At 43.6% G+C, this 26297-nt stretch overlaps 1 protein-coding gene across 3 annotated transcripts in view; it reads right to left on the reverse strand.

Moving 5' to 3' along the window:
- The window catches only part of EOGT (EGF domain specific O-linked N-acetylglucosamine transferase), a 728283-nt gene that overhangs the window by 329415 nt on the left and 372571 nt on the right, over positions 1 to 26297 (reverse strand). For all 3 annotated transcript variants that reach the window (XM_069643797.1, XM_069643799.1, XM_069643798.1), the window contains one exon: positions 25235 to 25341. In XM_069643797.1, coding sequence (XP_069499898.1) covers positions 25235 to 25341 — 107 coding nt within the window. The remainder of the gene's footprint in view (positions 1 to 25234; positions 25342 to 26297) is intronic.

Below are 26297 nucleotides of genomic sequence, written 5' to 3' on the forward strand. Positions count from 1 at the left end.
TACAAGAATGCTTCGCAGAGGAGTATTATGAGGGACTCTACGCGCAATCCCATAGAGAAGATGGTGGGAGGGTAAAGGAGTACTTGGACCGACTTCCCATGTCACGGCCAAGGAGGTGGGGAAGGCAATAAGCAATCTTAAGCTGGGTGAAGCCCCAGGAGAATATGGGTACACCCAGCACTCTAGCTAAGGTGCGTATTGAGCCTTTTTACGCATGTTATTATAGCAAATATGGATTTCATGTTTTACTGCGTACCATGTACGCTGTATTTATTCATTTAAAAAACATACTTTCCACCACTAGATGGCACTGAAGCGTTTCTTTTGTCATCTGCAGCATAGCCTAGGCGGTTCAACACATTTCATATGCATTTAAACACCCAAGTGTTATTAGATTTATCGATGTTGTTTCTATACACAATCGCTTCCCTTTGATCCCTTCCCTGGTGATGTTGATTTCTTTAGCACGGATGGTGGCGAAGCAGAAACAAATTCCAAACCTGAAACACCCTCTCCTCTTTCATCAAAATACATGAGATCACGCATTCTAAGAGGTTATCCCACTAGAAAATCAGATTCTTGTGCGTTCCTGTTTGTAGAATATGGACTGAGAACAGTTCGTTTTAGCTCCGCTGTCAGCTATATATCAGAAAGCATGCTTATTTCCAAAGCAACTACCAGCAGCACAGAGGGACGCACCAGTGCCTGGGGCATGCCGCCAGTGCCACTAAATGACAACTTAGCCAAAAGTCCCACCCTTAACCCAAGGTATAGATGGAAGGAGAGGGGCGCCTCCGTCATCTCGGGGGTCCTTGACAGATGATGAATGGGTAGACTGGAACTGAAATGCATATCCGCATCTATTGAAGTGTGCCATTGTTCTATTAATGACCTTTAACTGGATGCTTGTTGTCTGGCCATAATACACCATTTCATATTAATACAGTTGGGGCAGGCCGGGTTTCTGCCGCATTGAGGTTTCTTGCAGGTGATGGCCAAAGCACCCTCTTCCCCCCATCCCAACCACACATATGTGGCGTGCTTCTTGCTTGGCGATTGTTTTTCTTTCTGGCAAGCAGGTGCTGTGAAGATCAAAATAAAGGCCAACATTGCAAAAGATTTGTTTGGAGCAAACTTGGCAGCGTGAAGAATTGTTTCATTTGCAGGCTGCAGGACGACGACCAGGGGCCCTGCTCATGCCGCGATGTGGCATTCCCTGTGGCAAGGCCTGCATTGGCTGCTAGTAGCGATCTAATTGATGGGTGAAGTCCCATTTCTGCGCTCTCTCCTTTATTGCACGCCATGCCTGTTGCTTTGCTTCCATTTGGGGTGAGGGCGTTTAGACCTGGTTGCAATGTCAGCCATGTCCAAACGTCCCTCGCGCCAAATCGGCGGCGCCAGAAAGGCTTCTGCGCCAAAATGGGCATGCCGAACTGGCCGCCACGCTAAAGTGCTCGTGCCATACCGGGCAGTGCCAAATCGGCACCACCTAAAAGGGTCTACCGAAGCCTTTCGTATGTATGATGGTGAATTTCCAACTGAAAGACCACGAGTCCCCATGCAAATCTGTGACTGTTAAATCGAGCAACACAATAAAGCACCCTTTTAAAATGTGTTCATACCGATAATGTCTAATAGCTTGATATACCATACATAACAACACGGTGGAGGTTTGTGACGAATCTCCAAACCTAAGTGAGTTTATGGCAGAACTTGTTTTTGTCTGTGTTTTTAAAGCGCTGAAAATAAAGTGGGTAAATCAGAATGTTTTGCCTTTTGCATCTTATAGTTTTCCATTCAGGATGTGGAAAATAAAGGTACAGTGATAATATTTCGCCCCAACATGCTGCTATAGGCATTTACATGTTGTCATGATGCTTTAGTATGTAATTTGTTTATTTTGCAAGTAAACCCTATAGCACAGTATTATTGTAGGTCTTGACACCCAAAACTTTTTTTGTTCCAAGTAAAACGCGGAAGAAGGTGGCTGTGCCCAAATTGAAAGAGAAGGTTAAAATCCCAGCTTTGCTGTTTAGCGTAAGTGTGATCCTGGGCAAATAATGTAATCTCACCCTGACTTCAATTGCAAAAATTGGAGTGCTTATAAATGATTAAGTTTACACCCTTACAATAGGACCGTTTTAATAAGTGTAGGGACACATTGGTGTATCCTGGTGCTCCTCTGCTAATGGCTCCAATACTGCTGCATATAATTTCATTATTGTTGCATTGGCCCTCCCCAGTCTTGTAACACTGGATTTGACATGCAGACATAGTCTCACCAGCCAGTCAGTGCACCAGAGATTCTACTATAGAGGACTATGGTAGAACCAACATTTGCCCTGTTGCTCCCAGCCACTGAAGTTGCTTGGGCCGTCCAGAGTACTGCCCCACACTCTGCAATGTCCTGTTTTGCTATGATATTGAGTCTTTCATTGCACACCATCTGCCATTTTCACACTTTCTAGGACCTTCAGGAGAGAGTAGTTAACTGATTCTAACATTGAAGCTGCACAAGAATAGTCTTATTACAATGGTTAATGAAGTTAGATGCCCTTACACAAGTAAGTTTGCCACTCCTCCACAGTCTCTGAAGTTAGTGCCTCTCCCAATATTTCAAGGGTTAGCCCACGCCTACATTTTAGCATAGGTTCACCCCTGGATGTGTGCACTTGCATTTTGTTAGGCAGAGAGGTGAGGGAAGCCTTTCCCTGAAACTGGCGGTGTTAAAGTTTTACTGTGTTGCTTCAGGAAAATGACTATCAAATGCAGTAACACTTTAAAGCTGTTTCTTTCAAGAGTCCTCCATTACCTCTCTGCATATTGTGCAGTGCATTAAAATATACTATTCGATAGTTGGTGGGAGGTGGGTAGAACAGTGGTGGCAGAGCCTCCAAGTTTGCCCTGCCTATTTTCTGAAGTGGCCCTTCCCATCACGACTTAATCCCCCTCCCCCCTGAAATGTAGGTTTTGTTGCGCCCCTGCATGGTAGGTCGGCTCACTCTCAAGCCACCAGCCACCCTCACCTCTCCCCTCACAGTGCTGAAATAAAGGGGCGGGACCCAACACATCTGCAATTATTCCTTGACTTGCTGCACCATGGGCTGTTGCAAACCTGCTCTGTAATGTATAATTTATAAAGTTATGCTGGCTGTAGTAAGGCGTGCGCTTGCTGTTGGGCTATACCACGAGGGAAGGGCGTTATCCCATGCAGTGATAAACGGTTCCATTAGCCTGCATGAGAGATGCGGAGCAGCCCGGGAACCAGGGGTGTTGCTAGGTCTGGAAAAGACCCGGGGCTAAGCTGATGTCGGAACTGTCAGGACTGCTGGCTAGCTAGCCTTTTGGTTGTAGCTCCTGAGATTCTATCAGTGGCTACAATAAAAAAAAACAGGGGCTATAGACCCCTTAGCCCCACCACCCCCCAGCAACGCCTCTGCCGAGAACTGAATATATTTCCCATTAGCACATGCAGGGAGGCCATTTGCCACTGGCACATGCAGAAAAGAGATGCTCAGTTAGCAAGTGCAGATAGGAGATGTGCTGCTGCATGTTTATGGAGGCTATGTACATGTGGAGAGGGAGTATGTGTTCTTATATAGCACTTTTAGCCAAATTCCTTCAGCTTTTAAGCACTGTGGTAACAGTTATTATCCCATTTTGAATGGTACTTGATTTATTACAGCAAAACCGAGCAGAATGCCAGGGGAGCACTGTTGGGCATTGTGGTGGGGGCTGGCGAGGACTTGTTCGAGTCAGACTGACTAAGGAAAGGGGAGGGGGGAAATCGGGTACTCTTGGCCCCAGTATATTTTGTCCATTTCCACCACTGATAGTAACTTGTGAGAATGGTCATTCTTCATGAATGCATTTTTGTAAGAAAGAAGCAACTCCTCTGCGGTCTTCCCTCTGCGCCACACCCATCAAGGCTGCATCAGCTCTCCACGTAATTGGAACTTGGGAAGTGCAGGCCGCCCTCCTGCCCGGCATCTTTCCACCCTCTCTTTGGATGCAACGTTAGCATGTGCTTTGCCAACATTAGCCTGTGCAGAAGGGAGCCCTGTCGTTAAGACTGGCAGAGAGGAGATGTGCCATTAGAACATGGGCAGAGGAGATGCTACGTTAGCACTTGCAAAGAAGAAATGTACCCATAGTACTTACTTAGTAAAGATGTGTCATTTGCACGTGCCAAGAAGGGATGTGCCATTAGTGCGGAACAGAAGTGCAATTAGCATGCAGAGCCGAGATGTGCCGTTAGCATGTGCAGAGACAGGATGTGGAGTTTGCAAATGCTAACTGCACATCCCATCGCTGCACAGGATGTTCAGTATTAAGTGCAGGGATGGGATGTGTAGTTAGCGTGTGCAGAGAGAGTATGTCCCATTAGCGTGTGCATAGAGAAGGCATGTCGTTAGCATGCATATCTCCTCTGTGCACATGCGCGCAGTAAGCACGCATGTACAGAGAGCTGTCCCACTAGTATGTGCGCAGAGAAGATGCGCCATTAGCAGACGAGAAAAGATGTGCAAATAGCATGCGCAGAGAAGAGATTTGAAGTCCCTATGGGTAGAGATATGTCCTGTCCACGTGTGCAAATATCAGGCTTTCTAAACAGAACGTGTTCTATCAATACGTGAAAACAATGTCTAACATTAGCATATGCATAGAGATGTGGTGTTAGCATGCGCACAGTGTAAAGGTGCAATTTATACATGCAAATGACGCAAATTTGCTCTTCAAATGCTAACAGCACATCTCTGAAAATGCTGAAAGGAGATGCGCCTTTACCATGTGCACAGAGTATGTGTCATACCCGTTAGTCAAGAGGAGATGTGTAGCTAGCATGTTCAGGGAGGATATATGCCATTATCAAGTGGAGTGATGTGCTGTTACTAGGTGCTCAGACAGGATGTGCCGTTTGCATGTGGAGTGAAGGGCTGTGCGCAAGCCAGACAACTTTGATCTACAACTCTTTTGGTCTACAGGTCTGATTTTACGTATGCATCGGGTGTATGTGTTGGATAAGTTTTACTCTCTTGCAGAGGAGAACACTCATTTTTACTCTCTTGAAATTGCATTTACTCTCTAATTTGAAAAATCATGCGTAAAAATACTCCCACCCCAAAATCTTATCTGCAGCACACCTCAGATTTTTATAAGCAATTCCAGGAGCTCCTTGTGGAGCCGCTGGCCCAGGTTTATAACTCCATAGGGGGAGCGGGAAATATACCACCCATGTTTCTGGAAGCATTGATAGCGGTCATCCCCAAGCCGGGTAAGGACAGGCAACAGTGCTCTTCGTACAGACCCATCTCACTGCTGAATGCAGACGCCAACATTTTTGCCAGAATATTGGCAACCAGATTGGAAGCCTACTCCCCAAGCTGGTCTATCCGGACCAGACAGGATTTGTGCGCAACAGGCAAGTATCAGATAGTTTACGCAAGACCTTACATATCATGACTGCACCCGAGGTGAGGCGTGGTGGGGCCCTGCTTCTGGCGCTCAACGCAGAAAAGGCCTTCGACCGTGTCAGCTGGTCTTTCATGAAGGGTGTTCTAGAGAAAGTCGGTATGGGACTCAAATGGTTGGGCTGGATTACAGCTCTATACTCGACACCAAGGGCCAGCGTAGTGGTTAACGCAGGAACCTTTAGGACCCTGGAGCTACAAAGGGGCACCAGACAGGGCTGCCCCTTGTCACCCCTGCCATACGCCCTGGTTATGGAACCATGGGCACTGGAGGTAAGGGGAAACGAACACATTAAGGGGGTGCAAATTGAAAATGCTACCTAGAAGATGAGCCTTGTCGCTGATGATGCCCTGCTTTATATTACTAACCCTAGATTATCAGTCCCATGTCTCTTACAGACCTTAGAGGAATATGGAGATCTGTCTGACTTTAAAATTAATTTGGATACGTCAGTGACTTTCATGGTGGGGAAATGGAGCCAATCTACAGAGGAATACGTCGGAGGCCTTGGGTTTCAAATACAGCAGGAAGGGTTCAGATATATGGGGATCAATATTACGAGAGAGGACAGGGATCACTTCGAAAAGAACCATCTCCCTCTCTGGGACAGGGTATGGTTAGACCTGCAACGATGGGGAAGGTAAATCTCTCCTGGAGGCGCGCCTTAACTGCGTCAAATGACGATCCTCCCCATTTCTGATGCTACCGACGATTGTCCCAGCTTCCTACTTTTGAAAGAGTGCGAAGGGCCCTTGTGCGTTTTCTGTGGGAGGGGCGCGGCCGAGGGTGGCCTACAACACCCTGCTCTTACCACAAGAAGAGGGGGGGTTGATCTTCCGGAATATTGAGTCATACTATAAGGCAGGACAGCTATGAATAATGGTGGATCACCTGGATCTTGGGACACGAAAGCAGTGGGTCCATATGGACAACTCGGTCCTGGTACCAGTAACATTGGGTGAATGGTTGTGAGTCCCAGAGAGGGCGATACCCAAACAAGTGTTGCTGCATCCTTTCCTGAAGGTATTCTGGTCAGTGTGGAAGGAGGGCAATGCCACGCGATGGCTCACATCATGGCCCTCGCCATTGAGCTGCTTTTGGGCCCCACCCTTGAGAGATCGGATCAACAAACCAGTTTAGTTTCACTTCTGGTATGAGGCGTGCCTGACCTGGGCTGGACAGATGTGGGCGGAGGGAGACTGCCTGCTCTTCTGCAGGAATGCCTCCAGGTAGGCAAGCTAGGTCCGGTCAAATGGTCGACAGACAAATGGTCGACAGGACAATTGGTCGACACAATTTGGTCGACAGGTCAAATGGTCGAATTTTTTTTATATTTATATATATTTTTTAGGTTTTCGTTTAGGGAAAAAAGGTGTTTTTAGCAAAAAAAAGGGGATTGAGAGGACCCCCCCCCAAAAAAAAAAAAATTGTGAAAAAACAAAAAAAAAGAATTCAACCAGTTGACCTGTCGACCTTTTGGTGTCGACCAATTGTCCTGTCGACCATTTATTTTCGACCAAATGACCTAGAACCGGCAAGCTATCAATTTTTCGTTACCTACAGCTTAAAGGAGTGCTGACTGAACAGAGATGGGGAAACAATCCGAGACGTGAACTCACGACATTTGAAAGGGTACTACTGCATGAGACCGAAACAAAGGGGTGTATAGCCAGGTTGTATGGGGAACTTAGGCACCCTGACATGGGTGGAGTCTTACCGGCGAGAGCAAAGTGGGCGGTGGACCTGGGCAGGGACATTTCAGACCAATTATGGACAATGATATGTAAAGGAGTCAAGTTGTCCACGGCGTCACCATATTATAGAATGCAGGCTATCAAACATTCACTGCTGGCACTACGCCCCGAACGTGCTAGCAAAAATGTACATGGGGCAGACAAACAGTGTTGGAAATGCAAACACCCACAGGATACCCATTACCACATGTGGTGGGAATGTCCCTGCATACAGCATTATTGGCAGTCGGTACCGACATGGCTTGAGGGGTTGGACGGGTACAGAGGAAGTTATCCCCCCTTCTGTTACTATTCGGGGTAGAAGATGAAGATGGGGTGGAAGAAGGACACATGATAAGTACCCTGTTGGTTGCGGCCAGATGGTGCATGGCCTAGAGATGGAAGAGAGACGCAAACCTAGTGTTTCTTGTTAGGAGTTTGGGGTATTCCTACACCTATTGCTTTTCTTGACCCAATCCTTATCCCAGTGACGCCAGCCACAGTGAGGTCCCGATTCTGAGGTGCATGCAAAAATAGAAAAGTGTTCTGTCATGAAGGAAGAACACGTTTCTTAAAAGCACCATATTCTTTCAAAATGATACTGTGGCAGCCTGGTGTCAAAGCCTTACATTTTTCATCTGACTGATTTACGACTTGAAAACAGCCATAGCAACCATAAGGAATGCAGGGCTGGCCCGTCGAGGGGATTCTCCTTCCAAAAGCCCTGGCTTTGCATGTAAAATAAAGGAGTTAAAATATGGCACCTCTGAGGTGTCGTTAACACGTAGTGCACACCATTTTCATTTTTAATAAATGCATGTTTAGCCTGCAGCACCAATTTTCTTATTTATTGAAGGATCAAGGACACTTTTGTAAATAAGAAAAGTGGCAGACTTTTTAGAAATGCTCGCAATGTAACTGGTGTACATGCTGGCCCCTTAAAGACAGATTGTATCTGCTTTTTTCAGCTGAAAAGCACAAACATCTACCGTCCAATGTTTTCACCCACCTCAGAGTGGTGTTGCTGTTGGCTGGAGGGGAGAATGGATTTATTTATTTAAATTTCTATAAATCGCAAACAAATATTGAAGGGGACTGGTTTTCGCTTTTTGAGAAATATGGTCACTGATTAACCTTGAGAGACTTACCAATGTATAAAAGGTGTTCAAATCGGGAGCGATCCTACTTTGGACCTACATGGTAAGGCGTGAGGGTGGGGGGAGGTTTGGGGGGAAATAGAAGTGCATCTCATCGACGGCATGGTTGTAAATGCAATATTTGTCTAACTGTACTATGATAAAATGATAATAAAACTTAATTTGAAAAAAAAAAGAAAATAGCCTGACTCTCACTTAGGAGGGTCTAGCCAAGCAACATATAATATAATAATTGCCTGGTTGATCCGTCCATACAACTATGAAGCGCCCCATTCCCAGGATGGGGACATAGATTTGATCACAGCTGAGGCCGGAGACCCCTCATTATGCAGTGCCCCACGGCCAGGTGTGGCGCCGCACTACCAATCACCACCGTGGCCCGAGCTCACTGGTCAGCTATCTCCATGTGGAAGGGTAGCACTGCTTTGTCACCACTGCCATTGAACTGTGCAGCGCTCCCTGTGGAAGGAAGGGGAGCGCCACATGGCCAAACTCAACAGTGATGTGATCCCCAATTTGTATTTTATGGCTGCAATTGGCACAGAATTTGGCAACCTCCATACTTTCTCCAAATAAATCATTCCAATTAAGGTAGGATATTGAGAGCCCATAAGGCCTGCACTTCGATTCCATATAGTAACTTAGGTACGATTTACCCTCATAAAATCTGAACACTGGCATGAGAGAGACTTTACCGTACTTGGCGTCAAGTCTGCATAACTGATTAGTTCTTATTAACCTGTGATCTGTGGGTTTTGATGTTACTGCAACACGAAACTGTCTACCCTTTGCAACGCATCCGATGAGATGGACCACCTGCAATTTGTCAGCTTCCTCTTGCGGGTACACTGCATCACAATAGTCTTCCGTGTGTTGATTTCAATAAAATTGATTGATACATAGTCGGTAAAGGCATTAATCAATTGATGTAAGCCACTCTGTGCACAATTAAGCAGGAAATCATCCTCTACCCAAATACATTTCAGATGATCCAATCTTGGAGGAACAAAAGCAGCAGGTTCTAAAGCTTCACCAACATCGGAAGCATATAAATTAAAAAGACAATGGGATAAGATGCAACCCCTGTCTGACTCAGACACTAGTTGGTCTTTTTCGGGAAAGGGAACCTTCATGATCCAGCTTCACCTGAATGTTGTATTGTTCGTGCATGTCTATAATAAGTTGCAATAGACCATAAGGGATTCCTCATCTCTTCAACTTACTACATAAGAGCCCGCTATCTACAGGGTCAAAAGCTGCCGAGAGATCCACTGAAGCAACAAATACTGATCCGTATCCCTTAGACCACACCAGGTTTTGAATACACCTTAGAAGGAAACGATTAACTGACATACTCCAGGTCCTTCTGAACCCACGTTTGCCACTTTGTAATACAACCAGCCTCTCTCTGCCAACTTTCAAGATGCATTAAGATCAACGATGCAAACATTTTGCTGCCAGCATCTAGTACAGAGATTGGCTGGTTGTTTTTTGGGTCTAACCACAAGCCGGTCTTAAAGATTGGCACCACAAGCGCCGTTCAACAAGTAACAGGAAAATCAAAGGTCTTTGCAGGTTGTCCCAGTAAACTTATCAAAATAATAGAGCAGAGAATGGGATCATTCTTAAAAAGTACATTTTAGAGTTTATTGGAGCCTGGAGCTGTGAATTCTACCAAGAGTTCATTAAATTGATTCTTGATCTACCAGACGTTTCCAATTTACATTACTTTCCTCCACAAAGACACCTAAACAGAAGCCTATTGGAACCCTTGAGCCATACAGTTTTTCAAAGTGAGCGCACCATTCTTGTTCTGACACTGCATTAAAGGAATGGTTCGGTCAAACATTTTTATTGTCCCTACGGGTCGGCCATGTGTTTTTAAGCCTAAGTCGCAAGATTTTAGAAACATTTCCTATGGACCTTACCCGAGTTTTCTTCCATTAAATGCACACGAAAACAGGCACCAGGGCGCTGCCATTTTTTGATAATCTAATCACTTGCCGCATCGCCCTGGCTGACCTGCATTTGCGGCACTAAATCATATCCCCCGCCCATGAGCATGTCATCAGCAGACACGTACCGCCCATTTCACAACGCCAAAGCACGTCTCGTGTCAACAATCGCTGCGCTTGAGCTAATGACGTGTCGCCATGGAAACGGCAGGAAGCCAGCATAAACAGACCGTTTCACAACACACAGCAGCAGATTTTCGATTCCATTCCTCTCTCTGTGTTACTTTGAGTATTCTGTGACTCGTTTCTGTGCTCTGGTCAGCTACCTTTGCCGCGTGTAGCCCGTGTGAACACCTGTACCATCGCTATAAATTATTTTAGTTTGTTTACCACACAATGGCTACAATAATGCCCTACATGTACGAGCCCGAGTATACCGAGGACGAACTACTGGAAAGGGAAACACGCAAAAACGATGGGGCTTCGGACGGCAGTTGGCAGGACGAATCAACGGATGAAGACACTGGACCTAGTCACATGGACGGTGTTTCCACCTGGTGCACATGCAATCTGTGCGAGCTAATGACAACCGAGGAGGAGAACTGCTGCTGCTGTGAAAACTCGGGATGCGTGGCCTACATCTCGGAAGGCATGCCACGACCGCAATGCATCACCGAGCTGCCAGACTTCAGGGCAGCCTGCCACACACAGTCCGTGTTGAGGATAATGATGGTGCTTATGCACGAACCTCTCGCAACTGTTCGTCCTCGTAATCCGAGTAACGAGTAAGTATACTCTGCTTGTGATGCCACTCCTATTTCATGGTCTTCTACTATATCCAAAATTACATATACATATGTTAACGCATGAAAGTCGTTCAATAGTGTGCAGTCTCTAGATAGCATTTGTCCAAGCAGAATGCCTTTAGTTACAAGAATTGTCATTGACAACAAACGTTTATTAAACTTATCTTGTTCATTTAAAAACAGTTTGTATCATTCTTTTTCACAGGTGGTATCGGCTGGTGGCCTATCTTTCCTTTACATAGTGGCTTCACGGGAGGCTTGGACACCGCATTCGAAGAGTAATACCCGCCTGTGCCGTTCGTGCCATAAGAGAAACTTTCCCGAGTGACAGCGGTCAGTACAGGGGATTTTCCCTCGCTGTGCTGCAACCTGACCTGTACAATGTGTATTTGTATTTTTGTGCCATCAAAATAAGATACAAAATAAAACACCACATATATTTCAACAACGGTTGTTTTGATTTTTTAAATGAATGAAGTGTGTCTCCATTCAAGGATGGACGTCAGACATCTGTGCTCCGAATGGGTGAAGGTCAGGTCGCTGTGAAGCGGGGTGGTGACTATCTAAGCTAACATAATATATTCTCAATAATGCATGCACTAAATAACACTTGTTCAAAGTCTTCCAGTAGGTTATGTCTTTATAAAAGTCACACATATATCTATACTATCAATTAACACACTGGTTGAAGTGTGGGTCTGTGCTCACAAGAATATCCGGTATGTGGCATTTGTTATTGATAGGCAACGATATACTGTGGTAGGGGTCTAATGTTAGTTGGGGATCTGCTAGGTGGGCATCATGGCGTGGTCAGTGGTCTGGCACATGAAGAGAATACCTTGCATGGACACAGGGTCAGAATGGCAGTAAGTTTCCACTGGCGAGGGTGCGTGGGCAAGGACACGTTTGTGGAGATGAACGAGCTATGTGCTTAGTTCAGGCTGGTTCACATGCAGGACAGTGATCTCAGAGGAAGATTGATGTGTTACATTTATTAGCTGTTGTAAATACCTCCAGGGTTTTCCAGTCAGAGTGGGAACGAGGGTGGGGGCCATGTGCTCTGCGCGCTGTACTATCGCAGTGAGGCCTGGTCATCAAGATGGAGTCGAAAGGGGGTACAAAAATGGATGCCCCGTGTCCTGCTCAGTGGTCCCATCTACGCGAACGTCAACCAAAGTTAAAATCACATAAGGGCAAGGGGCGAACCCACTACTGGAGGCACTTGGTCCGAGTTTCTACTGAGAAGTAAAGGATGAGAGGGGCCTGATGGCCCCTCGCTCCCACACACTTGCCTGCACGCCCACCGGCCTATCCATCCGCCCCGCCTTCCCTATCAAAGGCATTTCGCACCCGTGGATGAGCGCTGCCATGGTGTGCTGTCAGGAGCGATAACGGCCAAACATCATGTACACGTCAAAAGGTATCCCACGCCAAAGGGGCAATCGCTCACATGGCCTCCTCAGACCCCGTGTCTCCAGGCAGGCCTCCCTTGAGGCAGGTCGCCCCCCCTGCAATCCACATAAGTGTGTCTCCATTCAGCAGTCTTCCTGTGCCTTGTCTGCACGCCCACCGGCCCATCCATCCACCCCCCCCCTCCCCTATCAAAGGCATTTCGCACCCGTGGATGAGCGCTGCCATGGTGTGCTGTCAGGGGCGATAACGGCCAAGGTGCCAAACACCATGTACACCTCAAAAGGTATCCCACGCCAAAGGGGCAATCGCTCACATAGCCTCCTCAGACCCTGTGTCTCCAGGCAGGCCTCCCCTGAGGAAGGCCGCCCCCCGGCAAAGCACATAATACAAAGACATACACACGTCACTCATTCACAAACACACCCCTGTTTCTAATACTTTATAAACAACTTGATATGTCTCATGAGAACATCTTTGTGCTTTGCAAGTCAACTCCTGAACGTTCTACCTGAGAAGCACTGAGATCTATGCTAATCTGCTCGTCGTCGTGCCATCTGTGACTCGTCAGTGTGCTACCTGTGGCCATCTACCTGTTCTCCTGCAACATACTGCTCGGCCTGCTGAATCCAACTGTTTGTTGGTCAAGGTAAGGCCATGTAGCCTAGTCATATTTCGGTCATTTTTAAATTTCTATCTATTTGCGATTAGAGTACCCAATAGTGCTATGTTCATTTGGCTCATTGCTATTGACTTGAGTTTCAATTTTTATGCTATCGATAGATCTATTTATTTTCATCTGTGTCAATTGTCATCGAATTGCATCCTTCGGGGGTCCAGTCTATAATGTAAGCATGTTTCCTTCTCATGCAAGACAGAACATCCAAGGGACGAGTTACATGTTCAGAGTTTAGTCACATCATTTACAAATTTCTGCAACTTATGCAAACACTAAGCCACACATGATGAACTGGTATAGTTCCGGCGAGTAAAACAAACTTTGCATTGAACATTGTATGGTTCATTTACTTTTGTATCACATTTTCATTCATCAAGATTGTTTAATAATGTCGATATTTACTTTTCAGAATTTTCGACAATGCCGACCTGTTCGATTAGCGGTTTGCCTACGAAGACCCATGCTAAATCTGAAGGCACTACAATGCATGTATTCCCGAAAACTGTTGATCGAATAAGAGAATGGGTCAGACATTGCGGATATCCACTGCATGAGCTTGAAAGTAGAGTCCAACAAGTCTTTGAGGACAAGAGGGGTGATCGATACCGCATCTGCAGCCGGCACTTTCCCTCGAACATGTACGCCACATCTTGGGTAACAAAGAAGAATAAACGGTGAACGACACGAAAATTGCTTGCAAACGCTATTCCCACTCTATTCGTCGGTTTATAGTCAAAAAGTCGAAAACATAATGTCGAATAGCAAAAATGTCGAAAAAAAAATGTCGAATGTAAAAAAGTCGAAAACACATACATATAATAGGAAAAGTCATAATTTCGAAAAAAAAAATGTCGAAAAAAAAATCGAAAACCCAAAACACTTTTTTTTTTTTTTTACCCAGATAGTAACATTTATTATGGGGGGGGTCCCCCCCAACCCCCCCATCCCAAACCCCTACCCCAACCCCCCTCCCCTCCTCCCCATCCCCCCCACCCCCCATAGATATACCTTTAATTATTTAAAAAAAATCTTTAATATAATATTAAATAATTAATTATTAAAAAAAACATCCCAAACCCCTATCCCCATCCTCCCGATCACCCCCACCCCACATGGAAATACCTTTAATTATTTTAAAAAAAAAAGTTTAATAAAATATTTATTATTAACACATAAAATCGAAAAAAATCGAAAAAAAGTAGACATTTTTGTTTTTCGAAATTTTTGTTTTTCGACTAAATATTTTCGACATTTTTACTTTCGAAAATATTGTATTCGACATTATGACTGGATACCCTATTCGTCCACATTCCGCCACTGGTGAGTCAAGTGTCCGTTTTTAGCTTTAGGCATTGCGGTAGTGTGTAGGTAGCCGAATGGATTCATTGATATTTTAGGTGTTGTTTCCAATTTGTAATACTTTCGACATTGATATGAGTGTATAGCTTTTTGAATAATGACATTTATCAATATATTATTTTTAGATTTCATAACCCATAAACTAAATCTATATATGGGCACAGGGAACTGTGCCATATTGCGCATTTTCAAATGCATTACTCAAGTATTCTGTCTCCTTACATGGCAATTTTAAATATTGGCATTTCATTATCAAACAATAATTTACCTTTACAACTGCTTGACTATCCCTTGAATCTGAAGCAAGAACATTCTACTTCCGTGACGTGCTTGCAGTTATCAACCACTTCTAGCGCGTATCAGGTAATCTTACTTGGCTATTCCGGTACAGACTGGTTTTATGCATGTCAAGTAATAGTTTTTATGTATCGTGTGATTATTTTACCAATTGTTTGGTTAGTGCTTTTCAATGGTTATACACCTTGGTTGTCGTCCCCTGGTGTTTGGTTTCAGTTATAATTAGTGTTATCCATACTAATGCAAGTACTGTCTTTCAGGGAGATGCTTAAGCGTCCACCACATTGACAACAATCCTAGATGTTCTCCAGCAGCACGAGGTATGGATACTGAAAGCTCCACCGACCGTGATCATCAGGACTGGAACACTTGTCATTTGTTCTACACAATGTTTCATTCGTGGTTAGCCATTGATATGTACCTGTGCGGTCGACCCCAAGTGTGTGTTATGTTTTCAATATTGTAATCCTTACTAATGCAAATACTATGTTTCAGGCAGTTGTTGAAGCGTCAACCCCCGCACTTGATGCGGAGCCTGACATTCAAGTAATTCCAGGGGAAGTGGAAGCGGGACCATGCGGATACGAATCGGTGCAACAGCTTTCGGAAGTGCGCACTACATTTACAACATCCCTAGATATTCTTCAGCAGCACGAGGTATGGATACTGACAGCGCCATCGAGCGTGATCATATAACGTGATTCCATTTGCTATACTTTCTTCCCTATTAACGCAAGTACTGTGTTTCAGGGAGACGATGGAGCTTCCACTACAATCACAACATCCCATTTAGATGATGCAGATGTAAAGAAATCGGAGAAATAAGTCGATTAAATCGGATCATATTTAAATATTCCATGATTCTTTTAGACAAAGCATCATTTGTGGTTATCTCTTTATATGTACCTGTGCCGTCGACCCCAAGTGTGTGTATGTTTACAATATTGAAAACCATACTAACTCAAGTACTGTGTTTCAGGGAGTTGCTGATGCATCCTCTCCAATACAATCATTCATGGCAGTCCATGCAGAGCCAGAGGTATGGATACTGACAGTTCCATCAAACTAGGTCATCAGAGCTCGAATACTTGTCGTTTGATTGTTCTACACAATGTTTAAATCGTGTTTAGCTATTGAGATGTACTTGTGTGTTCGTCCTCACGTGTGTTTTATGCTAACAATATTGTGATACATAGTAATGAAAGTACTGTGTTTCAGGGAGTCGATGGAGCCTCAATCCGTGCGGTCTATGCGGATACAGAAAATATAGTTGTTGCAGCGCAACAGGAAGGGAAGAGATGTGGAAACGAATCGGAGCTACAGCGTGCAGATGTTGAAGGTTGAGTCAAAAAAGTTGCAAAGAAAAGAAACAAAAATAAGGTTAGTTACAATCAGTTCATAACTTTAGAAATGTTTTTGTGCTGGGGACTATTTTATGTTTTTTTCCAGTCAATTGTACTTTACTTTATCTTGTGTTTAAACTGAACATCCCTTTTCCAATCTGTCCTCTAGTTACCCGTGGGTGTACAAACTATACATACACAGACAGTGAAGCGAATGAGAGATGTTGCTTGCCTGACCATTTACACTATGGAGGAACTATTAATTCAGACGCCGCGTGTTGAGACTAGAGATGCTCATGTCCAATGGCCAGAACATGAAATGAATGTGTCCGGAGAATCCAGCAAAGTTGTAAAGGACCATTGCTACAGTGCGACTGCAACAGCACAAGAAGATGATACTGAATGTATTGAAGATAGCTCTGAAGTAGTCGCAGATCAATTCACACAATCTACACCCGCCAAAAAATTGCCACCAAAAAAGCTGTCGACATTGTTGTGTTCTCCCATCAATGTTGAAGTAACAGATGTTGAAATGACAGAATGAACCAGCAGCAGCATTCACCGACGCATCAGAACCTGATATAGGCAATATTTCTTTAAATGCTGCTGATATGTCCTCAACGATGCAGTCCATAACAAGTGTGATGACGGATGACAGTCTAATGAAAGAGGGCAAATACATAGTATTCAACAGTTGTTTGATGGGTATTATAAGTATGCTGAAATGTGGGCATTCCGTCAGAGGGAAAGTATGTCGGAAGCCATTGATTCATGTGACTCGTCAAAAACAAGGCAGTAACGTCACAATACATGCCGCCTGTAGATTAAATCATACGTTCTCATGGTCTGCATAACCGATGCTGGGGAAACTGCCAGCAGGCAATCTACTGTGTGCAACTGCATCACTTTTTAGTGGCTCCAGTTTTAGAAAGTTAAAGTCTTTCTTTCAGTTTGTGGGACTCCATTTAATTTCTTAAACGCAGTACTACAGATACCAACGTGATTATCTATTTCTGGCCATTAGTGATCCTTGGAAAATTGAACAATTGTCTCTAGCAAGTACATTCGAAGGCAAACGATTCAGGCTAGCCGGCGATGGACAGTGCAACAGCCCTGGTTTTTCTGCCAAGTACTGCACCTACCACTTTCAGGACATGGGATAGTAAGAAAATTCTGAGTTCGGTGGTTGTGCAGGTGTCCCAATGTAAATCCTCAGTGGCCATGGAGAAACTAGGATTTATAAAATCAGTGGAATATTTAAAATCGAGGGGAATGCACATCGACCTCATAGCCACGGACAGACACGTTTCAATTGCCAAGACAATGAGAGAGCAGTTCCCACATATTAAACATCAATTTGATGTATGGCATCTTGCTAAATCAAATCAACAAGAAAATCTCGGCAGCAGGGAAAAAAAAAGGTTTGGAAAGTATTTCACAGTGGTCCCAGTCTATCAGCAACCATCTTTGGTGGAGCTCCAAAACTTGTGAAGGGTCAGTGGAAATCCTACTTGAAAAATGGCGGTCACTGATGCACCACTGTACCAACGTCCTCCGCTGGACAGAAAACCTACATTTACACCAATGTGAACATGGCCCTTTGTCCCCAGAGGAGGCACGGAAGAAGAAGTGGTTGGTTCCATCTTCACCCACACACAAAACCATTGAGAAGATGGTTTTTGATAAAACTATAAAGAGATTTGAGGGGGCTGACAGAATTCTGTCACACAGGAGGTTTGGAAGTGTTCCACAATATGTGCCTAAAGTACAGGCCAAAGCGCTTGCATTTCAGCATGCAGGGCATGAAATATAGGACTCTACTTGCGGTCTTGGCCCATAACGAGAATGTGTGCCGTGAACAATCTAGAACTACAGGTAACGTAGGGATGCTTCACTACACTACGGCCTTTGCAAAAAGAAGTAAGCAATGGGTGATCAAACCAGTGTATGAGGAAATGGAGTTCGACTTTGTTAAAGTCCTTATTGTTGCTGTACTCGAGAAGCACAGATATGGAATTTTGAGTGTTTCTGTGCAGAGCACTGATGCATTGCCACCAAACATTGCCACTGTGCCATGTCCACCCAAAGAAGAACTTGTTGAGAAGTACACATTCCGGTTTAAATCATTATAATCTGATTGTCTTTTTGTAAAAAAATGTTATTGTACAGTGTACATACAAAGTATGCAAACCCTAACCCCTACCTTCACCATCCTGGGTGGCGAACAACCTGGGTGTCATCTTTGACTTCTCTCTCTATTCACCTCATATCGCTGACCTTGTCAATATGTGTATGTATATATTTTTGTTGATGTAACTAAGTTTTGCAATCTCATGTAAATGCTGCGCACTGTTAACTGAGGGGAGGCTTGCGTATTGCAAATAATAAGGCTTGCGTATTGCAAATAATAAAACAAACAAACAATAAATCTCACTTTCAACTCAACTCCTCGGGTACTTTATACTTTCCCTGACCTTCCCCCAAAAAGTCAATATCCCCATAGTTATGGTTCTGTAGGGCTGCAAAGCTCACAGACAACGAGGACAAAATTGGGGGCCTTAGAACGCACCAAGCGAGCCGTTGCAGATGGGAGAGAAGCCAGTTCGCATTTGCACATTGAGGCCCAGTACATAGATGGATTCGAAAATTCAAGTTCTCACAGATGGCTTTACTACGGGATGTTGCAAAGTAAGAATGTATGCTCATTTCGAGTGAAGGTCAGCGGCTTTGATTTTCAGCTCGCGGCCTGAAGAGGCCCACAACTCGCACTGGCAGTATAAGGTTCTATTGTTTTTTTACCTTGAGACACAGGGACCATGCCGAAAGGACTTCAATGGAAATTGCAAATATAATGTAAGTAACTCTTTAGACGCTATTATACCGGAATGAAGAATTAATGAATGGATGAATGAATGAATGAAGAGCAAGTAAAACGTTTGTGGGATCGTCTTTGTACCGGGCACATGGGCATGCAGGTCCACATTCCACATGCATGTAGACAAACAGTCGTTTCTCATTGTGTGTTAACCTCGATTTATTTCGTTAGTTTTCGCATTGATTTTAGAGCCAAACATTCTCCATTGCACTATCCTTGCAAGCAAATAGTTTCTGATCGGCCGTAATAAATAAAATGAATAATAGTAATAAAGATCAGCTGGCGAGACTATTTATAATTTTTATGTTTTCAAAACAGGTGTATCCTACCCTACTGCTACTGCCACCAGTTTCAGACCCCGGCAGATGGTTTTTTCAACCGCCAGCAGCTTCTCGTAAACAAGTGCACCACTTTGACGATTTTATGGGACGATCGCCAAGGGCCCCCTATGCCCTTACGCGGTACTAGCAGCTAGAAGCAACATATCAACCTTTACGCTGGCCTAGTGCCTAGTTGATGGAACAGCCTTGCAGTTCACCATGCGACCAAAGTGCTTCTTTTAACGAAAACCAACACCCTGTGTACCATAAAGGAACAGCGCATGACTCACGATAAAACGGAACAGCATTTGCGGATAGAGAGAAAAGAAAAAAATATATATATATCACATTCCGATTTAAAATGCCAATTGATGAATATTCTATAAACATTTAATGCCAAATAAATGTACTTTACCAAATGTACCGTGTTGCTATTTGATTTAAAAGTACAGTTTCATATTCCGAATTGTGGCGCGCTGTGTTGCGAGTTGATCTGTGTTGGTTTTCGGGTTCTGTGTGAAGTCGCGTAGAAGACGACTGGGCGCGTTTGCCTACGCAGCACAGTGACGTCACGGAGAGAGGCGGGGAATATGAATGTTTTGATCATGTAAGGCTCAGGGGTGGGGGATATGATTTAGTGCCGCAAAAGCAGGTCAGCCAGGGCGATGGGGCAAGTGATAAGATTATCACAAAATGGCAGCGCCCTGGTGCCCGTTTTCACGTGCGTTTAATGGACGAAAAACTCGACCCGTAGGGACATTACAAAATGTTGACCGAACCATTCCTTTAAGTGGTCATTCTGCCTGCAGAATACCGATCTCATTCACTAACCCCCAAAAAGCAGACACATTTTTATTGCTTAATGCTAAAAGCATTTCCTCAGCATCTGCCTGATATTTTCGAGCACACTTACACCGTAACCAGTTCTTATAGCGTTGCTTCACTTTTTTAAACTTTGTTAGCTAAATCCACCTTATCGGTCTCCTTCAAGCCCCTAGTAAATCTAATCTCTGCCCTCATCAATTTTTTTTTGTCAGCTAACGCAGAATAAAACACCTAACAATGCTTCACCCACTATCGATTTGTTGCGCTCCGCCCTCTGCAAAAAAGTGGGTTAAATGTAGTTTAAGAAATCAGTAAATTATCAGATCTGAACGTATAGAATTTCCAGTCCAAGGTGGTATTTTTTTAAACATGTGGACAGTTACTTGCCAATAAGATATTCTTCTTGTTCCCGGATGTTCTATTTATAGGGGGGGTTTACATTCAAATGATCTAAACCAAAAACTTCAAATACTTGAGGAGGCTTAATACGAAAAACTGTACTCAGAATGCAATGATCGCTCAAGTTTCTCTCCTCAACTTTCGTGCTGTTTATTTGCCGGTGGGGTGCCCAACTTACCTCCAGCTCTTGGTTTCTGCTGCTCCCTTCCTCTCAGTCATACAAATACTCCATTTACACCAGCATTGATTTTCATGCCAGCGGAAATGCTGGAGATTCCTATGGAGCCCGCCGGCCTTTTGCACCAGCAAAAAGCAGAAAGACTTCAAAGGAATCTGTAAGTGATTTCAATCCAGCACTCCAACTAAGTCAATGCCTAGTATGGGATGCCTAATGGAAACCCTTATTTATATATTTTTATGTCAAAGTTCTTTTAATTCTGGATGATGTACCCTTATATAACGCCCCTCTCTTTGAATTCCCCTGGTCTCACTGAACCAAGAAATAGGTTTGTTTTGCAAATTAAAAGATTTATTTGAAGAATTGAACAATATATAGATTACACTTTTATGACTATGAATAATATCTGAATATCACACTTAGGAATATGAACAATGATCAGCAATGGGTAATATTACAATATCAACAATCTCTTTAATCACTTAGGAGTAGGAATAGGAAGAATAATCTAACAGAGAATACTTTGTATGGTTCAAGAAATTGCAATGATAGGAAGGAATGCAACACAGAAATAAAACTTGATACGACTTCAATCAAAAGACAATATGATCACTCTTTCCCCTGTTACTACTCACTCCCCCCAGTATGCAATATGAAGAGATGGAATGAGTGCACACAGGTATCAGGAATAACAATCAACAATTGCAGTTTCAATCTCACCCCCCCCCCCCCGCAAGCTTAGAGAGAACAGGAATGCTTTAAAAACAGGTCAAAATGCTTTTGAATGTGATTTGCAATGAATGGGAAAATGCTAAAATTAATTCTAATTCGCTAAATGGGATTCAGAACTAGTGAGAGTGGCTTTGGATTGGTTCAGGTCAACACTAGCAATGATTATAGAATGATTAGCAGATGGAATACGAAATTCAGAAGTTGAAAGCAAGAAATAGCTGTTTTACATGGGGTGAAATTGAGCCAAATTGCAAATTCGCTGCAACTTTTCCGCGTGTGGGAAACGCGATTGCGGAAAAACTATAAAGAATTGGAATGTCTAGGACGTGCGGTTCAAAAGTTAGAGGTTTTTGTGAAGGTAGATCTTTCAAGAAACAGAGTCAAGATTCAAAATGAAAGATGTGCTTTAAAGATTAGGAACCAAGATGGATTTATACTAAGGAGCTATGAAAGTACAAGATACCCAACTGGACAACCACCAGAACAGGGCGCCTTCCGCTCTGATTGCTGTGCGCCAGGGCACTTGACTTTGTTCAGAAAATATCAGCGCACAGATGATTATTGCTACAATTATCACAGGCTATATAATGAGAAGAATTCAGGATGGACACAAGGTTCTATAATGCAGTTCTGGATAGGTTGAAATTGATTGAATATGATTACTTTAAACTAAGAGATGACTATGGACAGTTCTATACTAAATACTCACTCCTGAGGCTTTGGAATGGAATGGGCCTGTCAAAGATCTGGTCAAGGGTTTGGACTTCACTCGCCACCGGACAGGATCAGGGCACCGGGACTCGTGTGGTGCCCCTTGGAGGTTTAGGGGTTAAAATAAGGTTTGCAAGATTTCTAAAGGCCTGCTGAAAAGGGTTCAGCTTTTTGGATTGGTCCTTTCTGCTTCGAAGTTCTAGAGTCTGGATTCTGGAGTCTGGATCTGGAGTCGGGATCTTCCTGCAGGGTGCTTCGCCAGGGGATCAGTTGATGAGTGAGAAAGTGTGTGTCCTGCCTGTCCTCAGCAGTCCCTATTTATCCATTTTCCAAAGTGGGTGGGGAGGCTGATTGTCTATGCCCAACCGTCTAAGGATCTAATAGGTCAGATAATTCCCTGTCCCCTGATTTGAGAAGGGAACAGTGTGTCATCATGTGTCATAGTGATGCTGCCATTTACAATCTAGAGAAGAACCTCCCCCTTTGCTTTTACCCAGAAAATCTATTTTTCCCAAAAAACATATTTCCAATATGCACGACTTGTTAATATTGCATATACTCATCACAGATTAATGAAGGCACGTCTCTGTTCAAGTCCCATGTTCCTACGAGTTTCAGTTCACAAATGACAGTTTTTCTGCGCTTTTGGTTGGTTACACATTTTATACATGCACATACAATTCAGTCTCAGAACATCACACAGATTCCAGATTAGTTTTAAACTGTGAGCAAATTTTTCATTTTAATAATCTCTAAGTTTCATATTTCTGTCAGTTTGGTACAATATTTTAGAAGTATTTTCCTTAAACATATATTTAATCCAATTTCAAATCTACATTTTCAGGCTGGCCCGCCTCCAAGGTCTTGGCTGAGTCAGAGAGTCACATGGCCTTCTTCCTGCCAGGGCAGTTTCTATTGACGCCCCAAATTAGCATTTCCATTCAGCTCAAGGGAGTCCTTTGTCTGCACTCAGAGCAACAGGCTAGGGTGCCCCTGCCCATTACTTTCACACCAGCCTGCCAGTTTCTAAGCAGAGCACAGGAGAAAAGATTCCTTTGTTTAGGGAGGAGGTGTGGAATGTGTTTGAAGCCCAGTGTGGGAAACTTTAACTCTTAAACCCAATGTCTGAAATTGTCTTGTCTTAAAATATAACTTACATTTTTAACAAATACATTAACCAATTTCTTACTTCAAGCCTTTTTAGAATATAGTTTTGAATTGTATCCACCTCTTAGGCTTCTGATAGCAAGTCTTTCTTTGGCATAGTTTGAGTTCAATGTACAACATTACACATGACAGGTTTTAAATCGCCAGCTTCTGACAGAGGTGAGTAACGGTACTACACCCATTTTTGACAGATTCCTTTCAGCAACCATCTTCAAAAGTGGACTTTGTTCAGATAACATATACTTCTGCTGACATTATATTTATGTGGATTCTCGAAGTAGGATGATGTTCACCACCCAACAAGGAGGTTGGATCTTTTTGGGTGGTTTGTGAGCCATGATTTTTGCAAATTTGACAGCCAGGGAAAAACGGATTTTTAAAACAGCTCTGTATTTCTTTTGCAATGATTTTGCTCTTTGGGCAGCCAAATGATGGGTTTTGGCAGTGGTCTCCTGTGTTACCACTGACATAGGCAAAAGTGGATGGCGGCCTATTTTTCAGATTTTTACTGCGCACTTTCTGGTGATTTTTAGTGAGCAGCATGCTTTCGGGCGGCCATTCCGATGTTTCTGCTGCAGGCAATGCACAGTAATGTTGCAGGGCCTGGACTAGTGGGTTGAAACATCCCACAAATCCATTGTAAACACTGTCTGCCATAACTACATGGCAGGCAGCATTCACTCAATTTGAAAAAGGGAAAAGGCAAAAGGCGGCTTACATGATTTCCCTCTCCCTTTACAGTCCGCTGTGCAAGTGAGGACCATTCGGCGTCAAGGACCTGTGCATGCAAAAGTGCAAACAGGTCCCCACTGCCGAATTACACGGAGACTCAAATATGAGCTACTATATGTGAAGATTAAAGAGTATTACTATGCCCAAGGACAAGTGCAACTTCCTACCTCCTTCGCTAGACTAAGAAAATCAAATTCTTCTTTTACTTAATAAACTAGGTGTAGCCCATATAAGATCCAAACGTTTGAAGGTGACCCTGCTACAACTGCTTCACCACTGTCTCCTCCAATGAGTTGAAACTGTCTGCAACTGGGTCACTTTACTGCAGAAAAGATTCTGCGGTAAACAAATTCACACCTGATTTATTATTAAAGAAGCAAAAAAGAAAAAAAAAAAAAAAGAAAAGAAAAACGGTGTTGCCCCATGCGGTTGAAGGGAGGAAAGACAGACAGGCAACCTAAAAAGGATGTGGCGGAAAGGGGGCTTGAATGTAAATCACAGAAAAGTGACCTACGAAATAGCAATCCCGATCCGTTTTCTCTTGCTTTGTCCGAGAAAAGGGCAGTGCCAAGATGATACCAATGATGCCATTTCCATGCTCTTCCTTTTGTCCCTCCAGGTCCCCGTTAGGTTCACATGTCCCTGCCCCACTGCCCACCCAGTTAGACCATATGTTTTTCTTTCCTGCCCTCCTCACCTTTACTGCCCACTTTTCTCCTCATATGGTTCTTTTCCCAGTCATTTCTCATTTCCCCCTCCTCTGTATTGTCAGTATTCGAGGGCTCTCAGCCTCTGCCCGCCCAATTTCCCTTATTGGTTTGCTGTCCCTCCAACTGCCTTCTGTCGACAGCGATTTGGATTTGTGTGCCTTGATTGATGGTGCATGCAGAGCGCTAAAAGGTGCCCAATAAAGATGGGTACTTTCACAGATGGGTCATCAGTGCGGTCAGTGAAATGGTTCCAAAACTGGCAAGCATCTTTCTAGGTTTTACTTTTAAGATCAACTAAATTAATGGGCATATATAATGCAATGCATATATGTGGAACAGCATTTTTGTATCTAAGAAAACATTACATTGCATACCTGCATCTAACTTCATGAAAATAGTAGGCTTTTCAACAATGAGGTCACATTTTCCATCTTCTATGGGCCTAAATCCGAGGGCGGAGAATGATTGAAGCTCTGCAAACCTGAAAATGTTTAATGACATTAAAATATTGTTAGTATATTGGCACTAGCTTAAAGGGCCAAGTCATGTTTCTAAAAACACCTCTCACAACCACAAGGCAAAAAGCCCTGTAAGCACCAGTATATGAATTCCAGTGCATTCTGACACAATTCAATACTAAGATGAAGTATGATTGTCCCTCGGAAAACCACTTAGTCAATAATCACAAGCAATAGGTGGAGACATTGCTATTATTGGTATTTCATTGGATCCAGAGATTAATGGCCATAAATGATTCCTATGAAATCAATTCAGTAAAAAGATGTTTCTATGAGCTGCACGGTTTACAGAAGCCTTGGATTTCCATTCATTCCTTATTAGGCAATGATAACCAACCCCTTTTATTGCTCCCAGATTAGATTACAGCAATGTGGCTGAGCTGGGTCTTCTGAAGAGGGAAAATTCCAAATAGAGAATACAAGACTTTGCAACCAGAGTGCTTCTAAAATTGCCTATCCACTGCACAAAACAGCTCTCAAATCCCTGAACTAGTTCCCAGTACAGGACTGGGTCTATTTCAAGGATTTTTTTATCTTTTTTTAGCAATACTTCAATATCAGATCCATCTTGATAGCGGACCGTGGTAAGTATTAATTAATCTGAAAGGCCCAGTTATCCAACTTTCATGCTGAAGATACCTGGAGTAAAGGGATTGAGACGGGGTGACAGATCCTTTTCATTTAACCACTTGTCAATTGAATACCCTTTCACATTTTTGCAGAAAAATAAAAAAATTCATGGCTCTTTACTCTAGGCGAATGGTGGGGAGGAATATGCCATATCTAGCGCCTCATTTTGAGGAACATATTGTCAAGATAGCAAAGGCTATATGTGTGTGGAGCAAACAGGAAGTGCAATTGAATATTTGCACCATCACCAAAAGCACAGTTAGTGTTGGCATTGACTGTATTATAGCAG

Source organism: Ambystoma mexicanum, chromosome 2p, assembly GCF_040938575.1.
Source record: "Ambystoma mexicanum isolate Mex_15411 chromosome 2p, UKY_AmexF1_1, whole genome shotgun sequence".
NCBI lineage: Eukaryota > Metazoa > Chordata > Amphibia > Caudata > Ambystomatidae > Ambystoma > Ambystoma mexicanum.